This window comes from Schistocerca serialis, chromosome 4 (genome assembly GCF_023864345.2).
Source record: "Schistocerca serialis cubense isolate TAMUIC-IGC-003099 chromosome 4, iqSchSeri2.2, whole genome shotgun sequence".
Classification (NCBI taxonomy): Eukaryota; Metazoa; Arthropoda; class Insecta; order Orthoptera; family Acrididae; genus Schistocerca; species Schistocerca serialis.
The window spans coordinates 715,726,133-715,745,463 of NC_064641.1; the positions used below are offsets into that span (position 1 = coordinate 715,726,133).

Genomic DNA, 19,331 nt, shown 5'->3' on the forward strand with positions numbered 1-19,331 from the left:
TCAAGACCTCATAGTGTGTGAAACAATCACATGCGGCTGTTTGTTCCGCACGTCAAAGTACTCAATTTGGAATCCCCCAGCAACTGTATAATTTTTATCCTCAAAGCTTGTGTCACCTTATACAGGGTGCTCCATTGATCGTGACCGGGCCAAAATATCTCACGAAATAAGCGTCAAACGAAAAAACTACAATGAGCGAAACTCGTCTGGCTTCAAAGGGGAAACCAGATGGCGCTATGGTTGTCCCGCTAGATGGCGCTGCCATAGGTTAAACGGATATCAAGTGCGTTTATTTAAATAGGAACCCCCATTTTTTATTACATATTCGTGTAGTACGTAAAGAAATATGATTGTTTTAGTTGGACCACTTTTTTCGCTTTGTGATAGATGGCGCTGTAATAGTCATAAACATATGGCTCACAATTTTAGACGAACAGTTGAGAACAGGTAGGTTTTTTAAATTAAACTACAGAACTTAGGTACGTTTCAACGTTTTATTTCGGTTGTTCCAATGTGAGACATGTACCTTTGTGAACTTATCATTTCTGAGAACGCATGCTGTTACAGTGTGATTAACTGTAAATACCACATTAATGCAATAAATGCTCAAAATGATGTCCGTCAACCTCAGTGCATTTGGCAATACGTGTAACGACATTCCTCTCAACAGCGAGTAGTTCGTAATGTTCGCATGTTTTCAAGGCGTTGTCGGTGGATCACGATAGCAAATATCCTTCAACTTTCACCACAGAAAGAAATCCGGGGACGTCAGATCCGGTGAACGTGCGGGCCATGGTATGGTGCTTCGACGACCAATCCACCTGTCATGAAATATGCTATTCAATACCGCTTCAACCGCACGCTAGCTATGTGCCGGACATCTATCATGTTGGAAGTACATCGCCATTCTGTCACGCAGTGAAACATCTTGTAGTAACATCGGTAGAACATTACCTAGGAAATCAGCATACATTGCACCATTTAGATTGCCATCTATAAAATAGGGACCAATTATCCTTCCTTCCACAATGCCGCACCATACTTTAACCCGCCAAGGTCGCTGATGTTCCACTTGTCGCAGCCATCGTGGATTTTCCGTTGCCCAATAGTGCATAATTATTATGCCGGTTTACGTTACCGCTTTTGGTGAATGACGCTTAGTCGCTAAATAGAACGCATGCAAAAAATCTGTCATCGTCCCGTAATTTCTCTTGTGCCCAGTGGCACAACTGTACACGTCGTTCAAAGTCGTCGCCATGCAATTCCTGGTGCATAGAAATATGGTACGGGTGCAATCGATGTTGATGTAGCATTCTCAACACCGACGTTTTTGAGATCCCCGATCCGCACGAAATTTGTCTGCTACAGATGTGCGGATTAGCCGCGACAGCAGCTAAAACGCCTACTTGGGCATCATCATTTGTTGCAGGTCGTGGTTGACGTTTCATATGTGGCTGAACACTTCCTGTTTCCTTAAATAACGTAACTATCCGGCAACGGTCCGGACACTTGGATGATGTCGTCCAGGATACCGAGCAGCACACATGGCACACGCCCGTTAGGCATTTTGATCACAATAGCCATACATCAACACGATATCGCCCGTTACCGCAATTGGTAAACGGTCCATGTTAACACGGGTAATGTATCACGAAGCAAATACCGTCCGCACTGGCGGAATGTTACGTGATACCACGTACTTATACGTTTCTCACTATTACAGCGCCATCTATCACAAAGCGAAAAAAGTGGTCCAACCAAAATCTTCTTATTTCTTTACGTGCTACACGAATATGTAATAAAAAATGGGGGTTCCTATTTAAAAAAAAACGCAGTTGATATCCGTTTGACCTACGGCAGCGCCATCTAGCGGGCCAACCATAGCGCCATCTGGTTTCCCCCTTCAAGCTAGACGAGTTTCGTTCTTGGTAGTTTTTTCGTTTGATGCTTATTTCCTCAGATATTTGGCCCGGTCACTATCAATGGACCACCCTGTATACTTCAAAAGATTTTATACAAAGCGTTAATATGCAATTATGTTTTCGATGAGAAAAATTGCTCACTCTAGTAACCCATTTGAGACATTTAACTTCTTAGCGAGTTTTTGTAAACATTAATCCACGGAACATGAAAATTTTTCATCTCCCTGGTCGCTTTGGAGCACTGTAGAGGGTGTAGACTGATGCAAAGCAGTAATGTAACCTCACCCCCCACCGCTGAAATAACTCCTGGCGTCCTGCCTCGGGCATGGATGTGTGTGACGTCCTTAGGTTAGTTAGGTTGAAGTAGTTCTAAGTTCTAGGGGACTCATGGCCTCAGCAGTTAAGTCCCATAGTGCTCAGAGCCATTTGAACCATAAGTCCTGACAGTGAAGCGCCAGTCTGTTGTATGGAAGCAGAGCAGTGAAGTGGGTCGACTTGGAGTCGTGACAGAATGATGGTAACGGGTTATCGTGTTGTGTATCGTCCCAGGGTGACCACCTGCCTCCAAGGAGTGATGTACCGCTCACAGCCATGTACGAGGGTTGCCCAGAAAGTAATGCACAACATTTTTTCTCACCCGAAAACAATGCTACGAATGCGAAACAGTAGGTATGCATTATTTGAAGTCTCCTGAGTGAGCGCGCCAAGTTTCCATCACTTCCAAGAGATAGCTTAGCTGCAGGACAGTTTCAAAATGGCGTCTGTAGGTGATGTACATGCCATCATGAATTTCTCATTGTAGTGAAAGAAACTGTGGGGAATATTCACAAACGCTTGTGCGAAGTCTATGGAGCATCTGTTGTCGACAGAGGTATGGTTAGTAGCTGGGCACGGACGGTGAGGGCATCAGAAGATGGTTCGGCGGAGATCCACGATTTGCAGCGGTCGGGGACACCACGACTGTCTCACCTGACATGTTGCAGCGAGCTGATGTCAGTCACGAGGACAGACGCATTACGACTCAACAGTTGGCTCTGCATCTGTCAGTCAGCAAAGGAAGCGTGGATGCAATTATCCTCACTCTTGGATATTCAGAAGTGTGTGCAAGATAGGTCCCGCGGTGTCTAACGGTGGATCACAAATCGCACAGAAAAAACATTTGTCTTGATTTGCTGCAATGTTTTGAAGCTGAGGGGGAGGCCCTATTGTCCCGGATTGTGACATATGATTAAACCTGGGTTCACCATTTTGAGCCGGAAACAAGGCGACAGTCGATGGAACAGCGGCATTCCCATGCAAAACAAATACTTCCGCTGGTAAGGTCATGATCAACGTGTTCTGGGACTGTGAAGGTGTAATTCTCATTGATGTGATGCCAAGAGACGGTACCATTAATTCAAAGTATACGTCAACACACTGAAAACGAAGACGGGCTTCCGGCGACTTCGGCGCCACAGCAACACAGGAGATTTTTTGCTGCAACGCGATAACGCTCGGCCCCACACAAGTCTAAGGACTACTGAATACATCGCAAAATAAGGTTGGACAGTGTTACCCGTCCACCATACAGCCCTGACCTAGCTCCCTCGGACATCCACTTGTTTGGGCCATTAAAGGATGCTATTCGTGGAAGACAGTTTGAGGACGATCAGGAGGTGATTCACACAGTGAAGCACTGGTCAAGGATTGATGCCGTAGGCCATACACGCCCTCGTTTTGCGCTGGAGGAAGGCCATGGAACTGGATGGAGATTACGTGGAAAAGTAGGTTGTGTAGATAAAACACCATTTTTCGTGTGTGTAATTCTCATTATGTTCAATAAAGAATTGTTGAAGAAAAAAAATGCGGTGCATTACTTTGTGGGCAACCCTAATAACACGGCGAAGGAACAGTTATCGTAAAAAAATCGCTACCGGCAGGGACAGGAGACGAGTGCTGCTTCTTGTAAATGATAGTCTGCTTAAAACCCAATACAAATTGCCGCTACCAATTTCCGAGCGACCATGCGAAAGGAAGAGTATGTAAAGGAAGCTCATGCAATGCACGCTTGACATCAAGTATCTCGCAGGAGGCCATTGGTCTCAGTGATGCATGAAGGTGCGTCTTTTAAATGGGCCAGACAACACAGAAACATTTCCAACACATGGCAGAGATGGCACAGTTACCAAGACTGACTGTTGCTTTAACACAGAAACTGCTTGGTAGCTGACCGGAGGCGAGTAATGCGGTCCGAAGAGTCGAGATTTTGCAAATTATGCAAAGTGTCAAGTGCGCTGACGATCGAATGAAACGTTTAACCGCAATGTGTGGAGGGTTTACTTCTGGGTGGAGCGAGTTGGGGCAACGGTTAGCACACTGAAAGTGCATTCGGAAGGAGGATGGTTCAGATCCCCATGCGGCCATCAAGGTTTAAGTTTTCCGTTATTTCCCATATTATCTCCAGGAAAATTCCGGGATGGTTCCTTTGAAAAGGGCACTCCCGAGTTCCTTCCCCATCCTTCCATAACCCGATGGTGCTCTACGTCTGTGATGACCGCAGTGTCGACCTCTAGTTTGACCTCTAGTTTCCTTCCTTCCTCAATGAGGAGAAGACAGGTGAGCGGCCACAGCTTTGTTGAAGGAACCATCCAGAGATTTGCCTGAAGAAGTTTATAAAAACCACGGAAAACTTAAATCTTAAAATAATATCCACGGTCGTTGTTAAATGATCTGACCAATTTCTGTAACGAAACCATTTCTGTAGTATCTTCTGACTTGTTCGGATGACTTCTCCCTCTCTCTCTTTCTCCCTCTCCCTCTCCTCTCTCTCTCTCTCTCTCTCTCTCTCTCTCTCTCTCTCTCTCTCTCTCTCTCTCTCGCTCTCACTCTCACTCTCACTATCTTTCTCTCTCTCTCTCTCTCTCTCTTTGCCTTCGCCTTGGTTGGGGCTTCTTCTTCCGCTGGAGAATGATCAGTTTTCTGACTTGGAACTTATCGTCCGCACCTGTACCTCACAAACTTCAATCAGAAACCTAAACACACATGTGGAGAATATGGATTTCTAGTCTTCCAGAACACACACTCTTCCACTGTCACGTCCTCGACAGTGATGACAGCAGCACGTGACACGCGAAAACATCGTATTAACACTAAAAACGGTAGAAAATAGACTCAACGAAATACTACTGTAGACGATATACACAGAACACCACATATATAATATAGACAAAGACGTTCATACAGACGGACAACACAGCCATCAGCAGCTTCAGGGAATCGAGTGAAGACACTTCACATGAGAATAACGCTGACACTCCAGACGAAAACGAGCAGCTTTTAGAACAAACGATGAACAGTGAGCAAATCAAACGACACGACCATACTAATAGCAAAAGCTACCATAACTGCAAGAATTCACATAGACCAGACGAACAACCTGTGGTGTCACCGCCAGACACCACACTTGCTAGGTGGTAGCCTTTAAATCGACCGCGGTCCGTTAGTATACGTCGGACCCGCGTGTCGCCACCATCAGTGATTGCAGACCGAGCGCCGCCACACGGCAGGTCTAGAAAGACTTCCTAGCACTCGCCCAGTTGTACAGCCGATGGTTCACTGACAAAATACGCTCTCATTTGCCGAGACGATAGTTAGCATAGCCTTCAGCTACGTCATTTGGTACGACCTAGCAAGGCGCGATTACCAGTTACTATTGATGCTGTAAAACATGTACCGTCAAGAGCGATGTTCACCAATTATGGATTAAAGTTAAGTATTCCAGCAGCTACGTACGTTTTTTGTTAGTCTCATGTCCTTGACCTGTTCCAGACCTCACGCCAGCCTGCGAGAGCTAAAACGCGTGCCTTTCGGCTTCCTCTCATAGTGGGTTGGCTGTCTTGCCAATCCACAACACAACCAAACTAAGTGTAAACCATACATACATAGGTCAGAACAAACACCTGCCGTCTGGGCACAAAGGACTCAATGTTTTTCTACACCTACATGGATACTCTGCAAATCTCACTTTAGTGCCTCGCAGAGAGTTCATCGAACCACTTTCACCGTAATCCTCTACTACTCCAATCTCGAACAGCACGCGGGAAAAACGAACAACCATATCTTTCCGTGCGAGCTCTGATTTCCCTTGTTTTATTACGATGATCGTTTCTCCCTATATAGGTTGGCGTCAACAAAATATTTTCGCATTCGGAGGAGAAAGCTGGTGATTGAAATTTCGTGAAAAGATTCCACCGCAAAAAAAACGCCTTTGTTTTAATTATGTCGACATCAAATCCAGTGTGATGTCGGTGACACTGTCTCCCCTATTTCGCGATAATACCAAACGTGGAGCCCTTTTTTGAACTTCTCGACGTACACCGTTAATTCTATCTGGTAAGGATCCCAACCGTGTAGCGGTACTCCAAAAGTGGACGGACAAGCATAGTGTAGGCAGTCTCTTTAGTAGATCTGTTACATTTTCTAAATGTTCTGCCAATAAAACGCAGTCTTTGGTTTGCCTTCCCCACAACATTTTCTGTGTGTTCTTACCAGTTTAAGTTTTTCGTAGTAGTAATTCCTAGGTATTTAGTTGAATTTACGGCCTCTAGATTTGATAGATTTGTCGTGTAACTCAAGTTTAACGGATTCCTTTCACCAATCATGTGGGTGACCTCGCACTTAATTATTTAGGGTCAACTACCAGTTTTCGCAGCATACAGCTATCTTTTCTAAATCGTTTCTCAGTTTGTTTGATTTTCTGATGATTTTACTAGAGGATAAACGACAGCATCATCTGCAAACAACCAAAGGCAGCAGCCCAGATTGTCTCCTATATCGTTTATATAGACAAGGAGCAACAGAGGACCTACAACAGTAACTTGTGGAACGCCATAAATTGCTTCTGTTTTACTGCATGACTTATCATCAGTTACTAAGAATTGTGAGCTCCAGTCGCATAACTGAGATGATATTCTGATTACAAGCCGCTTGAGAGGTACGTTGTTGAAAGCCTGCTGGAGTTCTATAAATACGGAATCAATTTGAAATCCCTTGTCGATAGCACTCAACACTTCCTCTGAGTAAAGAGCTAGTTGTGTTTCACAATACTGATGTTTTCTAAATCCGTGTTGGCTCTGTGTCAGTAGAACGTTCTCTTCGAGATAATTCATAATGTTCGAACATAATATGTGTTTCAAAATCTTGTTGCCTATTGACAGTAATGAACTGGGCCTGTAATTTGGAGGATTACTCCTATCGCCTTTCTTGAATACTAAATACTCGAATACTCTTTGGATACTGGTTTTTCGTCTAGTGTGGGGTTGTACATGATTGTTAAGTACGGAGCTATTGCATCAGTATACTCTTTACCTGGACTATGTTGGTGGCAAGACTCTTTACAGCTTTTACCTTTCCTGTCTTCTTTATCTTCTCTTCTTAACACCAATTACTATTGTTAATTGAGTAGATTTATTGCTTCTGATTTATAAGTGGCGGTCAAGTAAAAATAAAACAGACGGAAAAAAGAAAGTAAATTGTTTATTATTTCAAAAATAATCGCCGTAACTATTAATACATTTACCCGGCTGTGAGACATGACGGTCAATGCCTTCATGGAAAAATGCCTGCTGTTACCTACAGAACTATGATTGTAAGCAGGCGTGCACCTCTTCGGCTGAAACAAATAGGTCACAAATGTATTTCTTCAGGGCTGCAAAAATGTTAAAATTGCATGGGGAGAGATCGGGACTGTGTGGAAAATGCAGCGTAGTCGAAACAATCTTGGTAGCACGTCGATGGGTCCACTAAGCTGCAGAAGTTTTGCTGGGAAGCGCTTATGCATCCGCCGTACAGTTCCGATTCCTCACCATACGAGTTACATGTTTTGAAGCCCTTAAGAAAGACATTCGTGGCCGTCGACTTACTTCGAACGAAGAGGTGCACGCCTGGATACAATGATGCTTTCGTAGGCAACTACAAAGATTTTTCCATCAAAGTATTGACCTTCTTGTCTCTCGGTGGGATAACTGTGCTAACAGCCATGGCGATTACTCTTGAAATAATAAACAGCTTACTTACTTTTTTGCATGGCTCGTTTTCGTTTGACTGCCTCTTATAGTATGAGTTTCAGAGTTTTTATATAAGCTGCAAACAAAATATTGGCTTTAAGACATGATAATTTTAAAATGAACTGTGAATCAATTGACTGATCAGCCAAAAGATAACGACTGTCTGCTTAACAGCGTGTTGGTCGACTGTTGGAACGCAACACAGCCGTGATGCTGCGTGTCATGGATTCGATAAGTCCTTAGCAGCTTTCCGAAGATATTTGCTACCTGATTCCTACGCACAGGTAGGGCAATTCTCGTAAATAACGGTCCACCCAAAAGCGTCCCAGATGAGTTCCATCAGGTTGAAATCAGGCGCATTTGGTAACAGACATCAACGTGAGATCACTATCATGGTCCTCAAACAATTGTAGCACGATTCTAGCATTACGACTTAGACAGTTACGCTGCTGGAAAACACTGTCGCTGGTGGGGAAGACTCCAGGCACAATGGCACGCAGGTGGTACTCAATGATGTCCACGTGGTCCACAGATGTCATGGTGTCTTCGATTGCTACCACAGGTCCTATGGAAGCCCAGATGATTGTTTCCCGTAAGATAACGCTGACTGCATCCGTGGCATGGTGCATGTTTCGAACAGCCATTCGCTTGGATGACGGCTTGTCTGGACACGAGCATCGAACCAATGTGACAATAAACGCGACTCATCCAACCAGGCGAAACGTTCCCATTGTCCCTTGGTCCAATCTCGATGATTCCGAGCACACTGCCATCGTGATTGACGATGTCCTTGAATCAATATAGAGGTCGTTTACCGCGGAGCCGCATGTTTAACAATGTGCATTGAACGACGCGCTCCGAAACACATGCCCGCAGTGGCATTGTACTCCGTTCTCGCCCGTCCTGTTATAATAGCGATCAAGTCTCCGACCTCTTCGCTCTATGTCTACTCGTCTTTCCACCATCCTGTAACCACTTTCCATAAACATTTACGACAGTAGGATCGGAACAGTCGATCAGCTTCGTCGTTTTGAAGAGGTTCGTTTCCAGGTGCCGGCCCATAACTATCTGTTGTTTGTCAAAGTCGCTTATTGCAGTGTATTTCCCAATTTGCAGCTGGTATTGTCGCTAGAATGATTCTCCATTCATCTCCGATCCACTTATACACAAGGTTATCCGTTAAGTACCTCTGAGGTTACAAAAGACGGCTGTGTGAAAACTCCAAGACACACAGAAACATGACTCATACTGTGGATAAAACATCTCTACAAGTTCTTAACTCACATGACAGGTGATTCATATGGAAACCAGTACGTGCGTGGAGTTTATTAAAGTCGCCGAAACTTATATTATTGCCCGGAAAGTCGCCATATCAGCCTGCTTTGGAAATCTGTTCATTGGATTGCTTAGCTGCAGGCCCAAACTAGTTGTATGTGACAATACAGAGCAGATGATTCGTCTACATGCTGCGACACGCGTGCAACCTGGTGCTACTATGCCACGAGGGGTGTTACGAATTGAAAGTTGGAATCCATTGATGCCGGGTGGTTATAATTATAATGCAGCTACTCACGGAGGTCAAGTGTGGGTTTTAATTATCCTATGGCAGCAAAACTTGGTAGATAAGTTAATGCGTTAATGCTGAGTCGATTTACGCTACAAAAAAAAGGGTCCAATTTTGGCAAACAGGTGCAAATCTGGCACTGTGAGTGCAGAAAAGACGTAGAGAAATTTTTCCATATGTAATGAATTAAGAACGGGATGTGGGCGGAAAAGTCTAACAAGTGAGAAAGGAATAATGTTGATTTTATTATTAACCGCCGCTTACACAATTTGTTCAATATGAGTATAGGGACGTCGATGAGATGCCGCATCCGTAAAAGGACGTCAGCTACAATTTCTCGGAGCAGTTCCGATGAAATCTGAGCAACTTGTTCTTGTATACTGACCTTAATATCAGGTAGAGACCGAATGTGTCCTTGGTAAATACATTCCTTTACATACCCAGACAGACAAAAGTCACGTAGATTCAGATCAGGTGATCTTGCAGGCCGTGCATTTGAAAACCTCTGGAGACGACACATTCCTGGGCTCACTGGGCGAGCGCCACGAGGTGTTGCCCCATCTTGCATGAAAACAGTGGTTTCCACACAGTTGTGCTCTCCCGAAGCAGGAATCACATGTTGTACAAGCAGGTCTCGATAACGTGCAGACGTCACGGTACACCTGACAGGCTCTCTGTATGTATTCTCCTCAAAGAAGAACGGACCGAGAATAAAGGTGCTTGTGAATTCGCACCACACAGTCACATACGGCGAGTGCAATGGCAATGTCACGTGGTTAACAGTACTCCAGATTCGGCAGTTGTGTATTCACTGCTCCCTGTAGTGTACAATACGCCTCGTCACTCCAAAGAATATTGCGCGACCACTGTCATCAACTTCGATCCGTGCCAGAAACGAAAGAGTATATTCAGATCGTTGCAGGGAATATTGAGGTGTCACTTGCTGTACTGTTTGGATTTTTCACGGTTGTTGTTGTTGTGGTCTTCAGTCCTGAGACTGGTTTGATGCAGCTCTCCATGCTACTCTATCCTGTGCAAGCTTCTTCATCTCCCAGTAACTACTGCAACCTACATCCTTCTGAATCTGCTTAGTGTATTCGCCTCTTGGTCTCCCTCTACGATTTTTGCCCTCCACGCTGCCCTCCTACCAACCGATCCCTTCTTCTAGTCAAGTTGTGCCACAAACTTCTCTTCTCCCCAATCCTATTCAACACTTCCTCATTAGTGTATAAAATAGACCGGAAAACTTTCCGTAGTGTTGACCATGAGATGGAAAATTTACGTGGTACTACCCAAGCACTAGGGAACGTGAGACATAGTCAGTTAGAGCAACAGCAACCTCGTCAATAAGTTCCCCTAGGATAAGACACCAAGCTCACCCGTGTTTTCGAATTTGATTACCACCTACTTTAAACCATTTAATGACATCGAGCCTCCTCAGATCTTTCATTGGGCGATGCTCTCACAATCCAGTACTGTAATTGCTGACGTCAACATAATACAGTTTCCCGGTGTACAGTATCTCTTCTCAATAGCCAAGCTATTGACTCACGTTATGGCTTGTCAAATAACAAGGTGGATATCATACCATCATACAAACAGTGGACAGTGTCAGATTTGCGCCTCGTGACCAAAATTAGAACTAATTTGTTTTCCAGCGTAAATCAGTTCCGCATAAACGGATTACCATGTCTACCAACTTTTTCTGCCACACGTTAATTACGGCCCACACTGGACCTCTGAGACAGCTGCACTTTAATTATAATCATCCAATATATGTCAATTTTCTATATGTCTTGCAGTTTTCACGCTGTCGTGTTCTGAAACCCTGGAGGTACTTCCCTTACCGTATCACGTGCCCATAACTCAACCAGACCTTTTTCAACGTTGCTATCGGCACTATTCACAATGTTTTGGCTCATCAGTCTACGTGTTTCAAGAGATTATGTCTGTAAAACGTCCGCTGAGGTGTCAAATGTCATGGGATATCCCCTAATATCGAGGTGGACCTCATTTTGCCCGACTTAATTTAGCAACTCGACTTGGCATGGAGTTAACAAGTCGTTGGAAGTCCCCTGCAGAAATACTGAGCCATTTGCGTCCATATACGTCAATAACACCGAAAGTGTTGCCTGTGCAGGATTTTGTACACAAACTCAACTCTCAATTATGTCGCATAAATGTTCGATGGTACTCATGTCGGGCGATCTGGGTGGCCAAATCATTCGCTCGAACTGTCCAGAACAATTGTGGCCCAATGACATGGCTCATTGTCATACGTATACATTCCATCGTTGTTTTAGAACATGAAGTCCATGAATGGCTGAAAATGATCTCCAAGAAACCGAACATAACCATTTCCAGTCAATGATCGGTTCAATGGGACCAGAAGACCCTGTCCATTCCATGGAAAAGGCAGCCCACACCTTTATGAAGCCAGTACCAGCTTGCACAGTGTCTTGTTGACATCTCGCGTACATGGCTTCGTGGGTCTGCGCCACACTCGAACCCCACTATCAGCTCTTGCCAACTGAAATCGAGACGCATCTGAAAAGACCACGGTTTTTCAGTCGCCTAGGGTCCTATCGATATGGCGACGAGCCCATGAGAGGATCTGCAGGCGATATTGCGCTGTTATCATAGCCACTCGCGTTGGTCGTCTGTTGCCATCCCCATTTCACCACACTGCCATAACAGAAACGTTCGTTGCACGTCCCGCTTTGATATCTGCGGTTACACTACTGGTCATTAAAATTGCTACATCAAGAAGAAATGCAGATGATAAACGGGTATTCATTGGACATTTATATTATACTAGAACTGATATGTCATTACATTTTCACGCAATTTGGGTGCATAGATCCTGAGAAATCAGTACCCAGAACAACCACCTCTGGCCGTAATAACGGCCTTGATACGCCTGGGCATTGAGTCAAACAGAGCTTGGATAGCGTGTACAGGTACAGCTGCCCATGCAGCTTCAACACGATATCGCAGTTCATCAAGAGTAGTGACTGGCGTATTGTGACGAGCCAGTTGCTCGGCCACCATTGACCAACGTTTCCCATTGGTGAGAAATCTGGAGAATGTGCTGGCCATGGCAGCAGTCGAACATTTTCTGTATCCAGAAAGGCCCGTACAGGACCTGCAACATGCGGTCGTGCATTATCCTCCTGAAATGTAGGGCTTCGCAGGGATCGAATGAAGGGTAGAGCCACGGGTCGTAACACATCTGAAATGTAACGTCCACTGTTCAAAGTGCCGTCAATGCAAACAAGAGGTGACCGAGACGTGTAACCAATGGCACCCCATACCATCACGCCGGGTCATACGCCAGTATGGCGATGACGAATACACGCTTCCAATGTGCGTTCACCGCGATGTCGCCAAACACGGATGCGACCATCATGATTCCGTAAACAGAACCTGGATTCATCCGAAAAAATGACGTTTTGCCATTGGTGCACCCAGGTTCGTCATTGAGTACACCATCGCAGGCGTTCCTGTCTGTGATGTTGCGTCAAGGGTAACCGCAGCCATGGTCTCCGAGCTGATAGTCCATGCTGCTGCAAACGTGGTCGAACTGATCGTGCAGATGGTTGTTGTCTTGCAAACGTCCCCATCTGTTGACTCAGGGATCGAGAAGTGGCTGCACGACCCGTTACAGCCATGTGGATAAGATGCCTGTCATCTCGACTGCTAGTGATACGAGCCCGTTGGGATCCAGCACGGCGTTCCGTATTACCCTCCTGAACCCTCCGATTCCATATTCTGCTAACAGTCATTGGACCTCGACCAACGCGAGCAGCAATGTCGCGATACGATAAACCGCAATCGCGATAGGCTACAATCCGACCTTCATCAAAGTTGGAAACGTGATGGTACGCATTTCTCCTCCTTCCACGAGGCATCACAACAACGTTTCACCAGGCAACGCCGGTCAACTGCTGTTTGTGTATGAGAAATCAGTTGGAAACTTTCCTCATGTCAGCACGTTGTAGGTGTCGCCACCGGTGCCAACCAATTGTGAATGCTCTGAAAAGCTAATCATTTGCATATCACAGCATCTTCTTCCTGTCGGTTAAATTTCGCGTCTGTAGCACGTCATCTTCGAGGTGTAGCAATTTTAATGGCCAGTAGTGTATTTCAGGCACCGTTGCTTGTTAGCGCTGACAACTCCACGCAAACGCCGCTGCTCGCAGTCGTTAAGTGAAGGCTCTCAGCTACTCTGTTGTCGGTCGTGAGAGGGGTAATGCTTGAAATTTGGTATTGTCGGCACTCTCTCGACAGTGTGGATCTCTGAATACTGAATTCCCTAACGATTTCCGAAATGGAGTGTCCCACGCATCTAGCTCCAACCACCATTCCGCGTTCAAAGTCTGTTAACTCCCGTAGTGCAGCCATAATGACGTCCGAAACCTTTTCCCTGAGTACAAATGACAGCTCTGCCAATGCACTGCCCTTTTATATCTTGTATATGCGATACTACCACCATCTGTACATGTGCTCATGTGTGGTTCTCGTCGTCTCAGAGTGTATGACAGTCTAGACGTGCTTATCTACATCTACATGTACATCCATACTTCCATACTCCGCAAGCCACCTGACGGTGTGTGGCGGAGGGTACTTTGAGTACCTCTATTGGTTCTCCCTTCTATTCCAGTCTCGTATTGTTCGTGGACGGTATGCCTCTGTACTCCTCGGTGAAGGTATGTTCTCGAAACTTCAACAAAAGCCCGTACCGAGCTACTGAGCATCTCTCCTGCAAAGTCTTCCACTGGAGTTTATCATCATCTCGGTAACGCTTTCGCTATTACTAAATGATACTGTAACGAAGCGCGCTGCTCTCCGTTGGATCTTCTCTACCTTTTCTATCAACCCTATCTGGTACGGATCCCACACTGGTGAGCAATATTCAAGCAGTGGGCGAATAAGTGTACTTTAACCTACTTCCTTTGTTTTCGGATTGCATTTCCTTAGGATTCTTCCAATGAATCTCAGTCTGGCGTCTGCTTTACCGTCGATCAACTTTATATGATCATTCCATTTTAAATCACTCCTAATGCGTACTCCCAGATAATTTATGGAATTAACTGCTTCCATTTGCTGACCTGCTATATTGTAGCTAAATGATAAAGGATCTTTCTTTCTATGTACTCGCAGCACATTACGCTTGTCTACATGGAGATTCAGTTGCCATTCCCTACACCATGTGTCAATTCGTTGCAGATCCTCCTGCATTTCAGTACAATTTTCCATTGTGACAACCCCTCTATGTACCACAGCATCATCCGCAAAAAGCCTCAGTGAACTTCCGGTGTTATCCACAAGGTCATTTATGTATATTGTCCTACGACGCTCCCCTGCGGCACACCTGAAGTCACTCTTACTTCGGAAGATTTCTCTCCATTGAGAATTACATGGTGCGTGCTGTTATCTAGGAACTCTTGAATCCAATCACACAATTGGTGCCGGCCGAAGTGGCCGTGCGGTTAAAGGCGCTGCAGTCTGGAACCGCAAGACCGCGACGGTCGCAGGTTCGAATCCTGCCTTGGGCATGGATGTTTGTGATGTCCTTAGGTTAGTTAGGTTTAACTAGTTCTAAGTTCTAGGGGACTAATGACCTCAGCAGTTGAGTCCCATAGTGCTCAGAGCCATTTGAACCATTTTGAACACAATTGGTCTGATAGTCCATATGCTCTTACTTTGTTCATTAAACGACTGTGGGGAACTGTATCGAACGCCTTGCGGAAGTCAAGAAAGACGGCATCTACCTGGGAACCCGCGTCTATGGCCCTCTGAGTCTCGTGGACGAATAGCGCGAGCTGGGTTTCGCACGATCGTCTTTTTCGAAACCCATTCTGATTCCTACAGAGTAGGAGATCCTATCATCTGTCCCAAAAACTGTAAACAGGAAATGCGTGCACATGTTTGGCGCAGATCGGACGGCGAGGACAGTTGAGCGGTGCCTGGAGAAGATCGAACATGCGCAGTATGTGAGCATCACGAAGGCGTCGTTGGTCTCGCTGGGCGTGGAGTCCTCTGCGGGCCGTTTGAGTCGGCGCTCCAGCACCTTCGGCCGCACTCGGCGGCGCAGTGGGGACAGCCACCTGCAGCTGCGCGCCCTGCGCTACCTTACCCACACCGTGTCCGTGCCGCCGGCCCAGCTGCAGCAGATGCGGGAACGGCCGATGCTGCAGGGCGGCGGCTCGCCGTACTTCGTTCCCAGCACAGACGACGACATTGTCGATCACGTCGACCTCAGTGACCTCGTCGCGTCGCTAGAACTCTGAACGACTCGGTCGGTATTCTACCTGAAGTCGATGGGAACTGTGTGTCACTACGTAACTGACTCCTCTACTGTACTGCAACATTACAAGTGATTAAAATATTCTGTCACCGACTCAAAAAAACTAGTATATTTTAAAAGTTTCATTATATCAGTCACTAACAGTTAGTAAAATCCAGAATGAGATTTTCACTCTGCAGTGGAGTGTGCGCTGATATGAAACTTCCTGGCAGATTAAAACTGTGTGCCCGACCGAGACTCGAACTCGGGACCTTTGCCTTTCGCGGGCAAGTGCTCTACCAACTGAGCTACCCAAGCGCGACTCACGCTCCGTCCTCACAGCTTTATTTCTGCCAGCAAGGTTCGCAGGAGAGCTTCTGTAAAGTTTGGAAGGTGGGAGACGAGGCACTGACGGAAGTAAAGCTGTGAGGACGGGGCGTCAGTCGTGCTTGGGTAGCTCAATTGGTAGAGCACTTGCCCGCGAAAGGCAAAGGTCCCGAGTTCGAGTCTCGGTCGGGCACACAGTTTTAATCTGCCAGGAAGTTTCATATCAGCGCACACTCCGCTGCAGAGTGAATATCTCATTCTGGAAACATCCCCCAGGCTGTGGCTAAGCCATGTCTCCACAGTATCCTTTCTTTCAGGAGTGCTAGTTCTGCAAGGTTCGCAGGAGAGCTTCTGTAAAGTTTGGAAGGTAGGAGACGAGATACTGGCAGAAGTAAAGCTGTGAGGACCGGGCGAGAGTCGTGCTTCGGTAGCTCAGATGGTAGAGCACGTGCCTGCCAAAGGCAAAGGTCCCGAGTTCGAGTCTCGGTCGGGCACACAGTTTTAATCTGTCAGGAAGTTTCAGTTAGTAAAATCTTTTCCAATCCATTGGCTATCTGGTACAGCAACCATTTCGAATTATTTCAAAAAGGATGTCTTGGTTGAAAAGTAATGGTTATTTAATGACACATCTCACCCTTTGGGGCATCATCAGAATTATCTGCAACGAAAGTGTATTAAAACTGACTGGGTGCGAGTAGAACTCGCGCTCTCAGGGTTCCATACAAACTTAGTTACGTATGTGTACAGTTTATTCATACTGGGAATCGATGATATTGAGAGTTTCGCATGTTATCGACAATGATACCAGCAAGAGGTCAGCCCCCGGGGAGTCTAAGACTTTCGATAAAGTTTAATTTCAAGTTTGAAAACGGATAACAAATGACAAAAGAAATCTTTTTTGTGTAATATAATTACAAATTAACAATTTTGGATTTTCCTTTTACTTGTACCATGAAACCTTGCTTCTTGCCAAATTTCATGATTCTAGGTCAATGAGGAGTAGCCAGTAGATTTTGCTGAGTGACATAGATAGTAGTGGTGCTAGGCAGCTTCTGGTGCTGCTTGCATTGTTGCCAAATGTATTCAAGATGGCGATTCCAAGATGGCGGCCGTAGATGTGGCAATGTCGCACTGATGTCATGGTGTGAAAATCAAATTTTGATGGGAAAATGGGTCAGTTGAGCTACCCCCACTAACCTATCTCCCACACCCCTCCCCCACTCCTATAATGTCACTCGCTACCCAACCACCACCACACCACTGGAATGTGGTAAATGATCAGTCTTGTCCAACTGCCAGAAGAAAGGTAAGGTGACTCTACTGTATTTATTTTTGTGAGAAATGGTAATTCTGTGCTGGAGAGGAAGGTAGGGTATTTAATTTATGGTATTTATTTATGGCTCAATTGGGCTGCCTCTATTACCTAACTCAGAGACGTGTGTGTTCATCTCGACATGTAGGGACCAACTGAGCTAGTTTGCACTACATTCACCAGAGAGTACTGCTCGCCTCTGCCACCCCTCCCCTCCCTCACTTTCTCTTTCCTCCTCCGCTACTGAGAAGCTACAGTCTGTGCTGAGCTGCCAGATAGGATGGCCATTTTACATTGTGTGATGTGTACAATGGAAGAGATGTTGTGCCAGACAGAGAAAAGTTCAACAGCCATATTGGTTGTAAAAATGCAGCTGAGTACTGCACTCAAAGGTCACTGCACGATGCTTGGAAATTGCATACACTGAATAAGTGTAATAATATACTTAATCAAATGATTAAGATGCAGTGGGAAGGATTGAAGCTACATTTCGCAACTCATGCTGATAGATGTTTGTGCTGGAACCATAGACCTTCCATGAAAATTCCATTCAGTCTTCCGAAGCACAAGAGGTGGGAGGGCCATCCACTCTGGTTAAGTAATCTTGTTCAGAACGTGTAGAATTGAGGAGATGCTGTTGACAACCAGCGACGAGTTTAATAGGTATACTACATGGAAGCATGCAGTTGAGGACTGCAGCCATATCTGCTACATGAGTATTAGAAAAGAAATATAATGGATGATCATAAGAAGAATACTTTGAAGTAAACAATGATGATGCATCATGATAGGTTGAAGATGTATTTTGCAGTCCATGCAGATGACTGTCTGTGCTGGAACTGTCTGTCTTTTTTTAAATGCCCTGTTGATATGTCTCTGAGACGAATGTGTGTTCTTCACCAACAATCCCAGACTGACTGAGCTAGTTCACAAAACTTCCACAGGGGGTGCTTGAAATGAGATTTATTCCTTCTCATGTAGCCAGTAGGAATGCAGCATTCCCCCCTCCTCACCTGAAAATTGGAATGGGCCAATAAGAATGCAGGAATGCTACATCCAGTCACATGAACTCGACAGCAGGGTGATCTAAGGTGAATGGGGCAGTCCACCAGTCTGTCAGTGGAGTAGTGCTAGCCATGAAGCATCAGCAGCAGTCAAGATCCTCATCCGCCGTGTCTCAAAGAAGAAGTGGATGAGTGAGTACCTGTTACATGTCTTTTGTTACTATTACTGCATGTAGTGGTTCTCTTTTTAGCTCCATGTCTTTGTCTATGGATGCTTATTGTTTCTCCTACTTCTTTGTTCATTGGGTTTCTGCATATGTGGACCAGTTGTGGCCTCCATCTTGCCAGGACCTGCAGCAGCAGCACTCACCAGCTTGTCAGAACCTGCAGCGATCTCCAGGGTATCCAGACTGGTAGCTACCAGCTTGCCAGCATCTGCCTGTTGCACACCTGGTCAGCATGTTGAAACAGGACGAGTTGCTGTTATCCATCACACTCATTGAGTTGTGTAATGAAGATGCCCAGCCACCCCTGACTCTCAGACAAAGTGTGCTGGTGGTTCTTCTCCACACAGTGCAGGTCAGTACTGGTCTCCAACACATGTGCCATCCCAGAACATTCCGGTGTTACTGCAAAGTATGGTGTAAATTTGGTGGATGAGAAACTGCCAATTCTTTCCAGTTCTCTAATGCTACTCAGTCCAAGTTACAGTGTGACAACCAGCACCTCAAAGCGCTTAAATATATATACAGAAGCATCAGTGGGCAATGACTGGTGCACAGCACTAGAGATTGAAAGTGCACTGAGAGGTGTTAAAGTGAGGTTCACAAAGTCTGAGTGGGATGAACTGTGTAATGCAGAGCCCTACA

General features: G+C 45.6%; 1 protein-coding gene across 1 annotated transcript in view; it reads left to right on the top strand.

The window, feature by feature from the left end:
• Positions 1 to 15,823, top strand: part of LOC126474719 (tyrosine decarboxylase-like) — a 122,015-nt gene extending 106,192 nt beyond the window's left edge. Inside the window, exon 4 of the mRNA XM_050102197.1 lies at positions 15,471 to 15,823. Coding sequence (XP_049958154.1) covers positions 15,471 to 15,823 — 353 coding nt within the window. The remainder of the gene's footprint in view (positions 1 to 15,470) is intronic.
• The last annotated feature ends 3,508 nt before the right edge of the window (positions 15,824 to 19,331 follow it).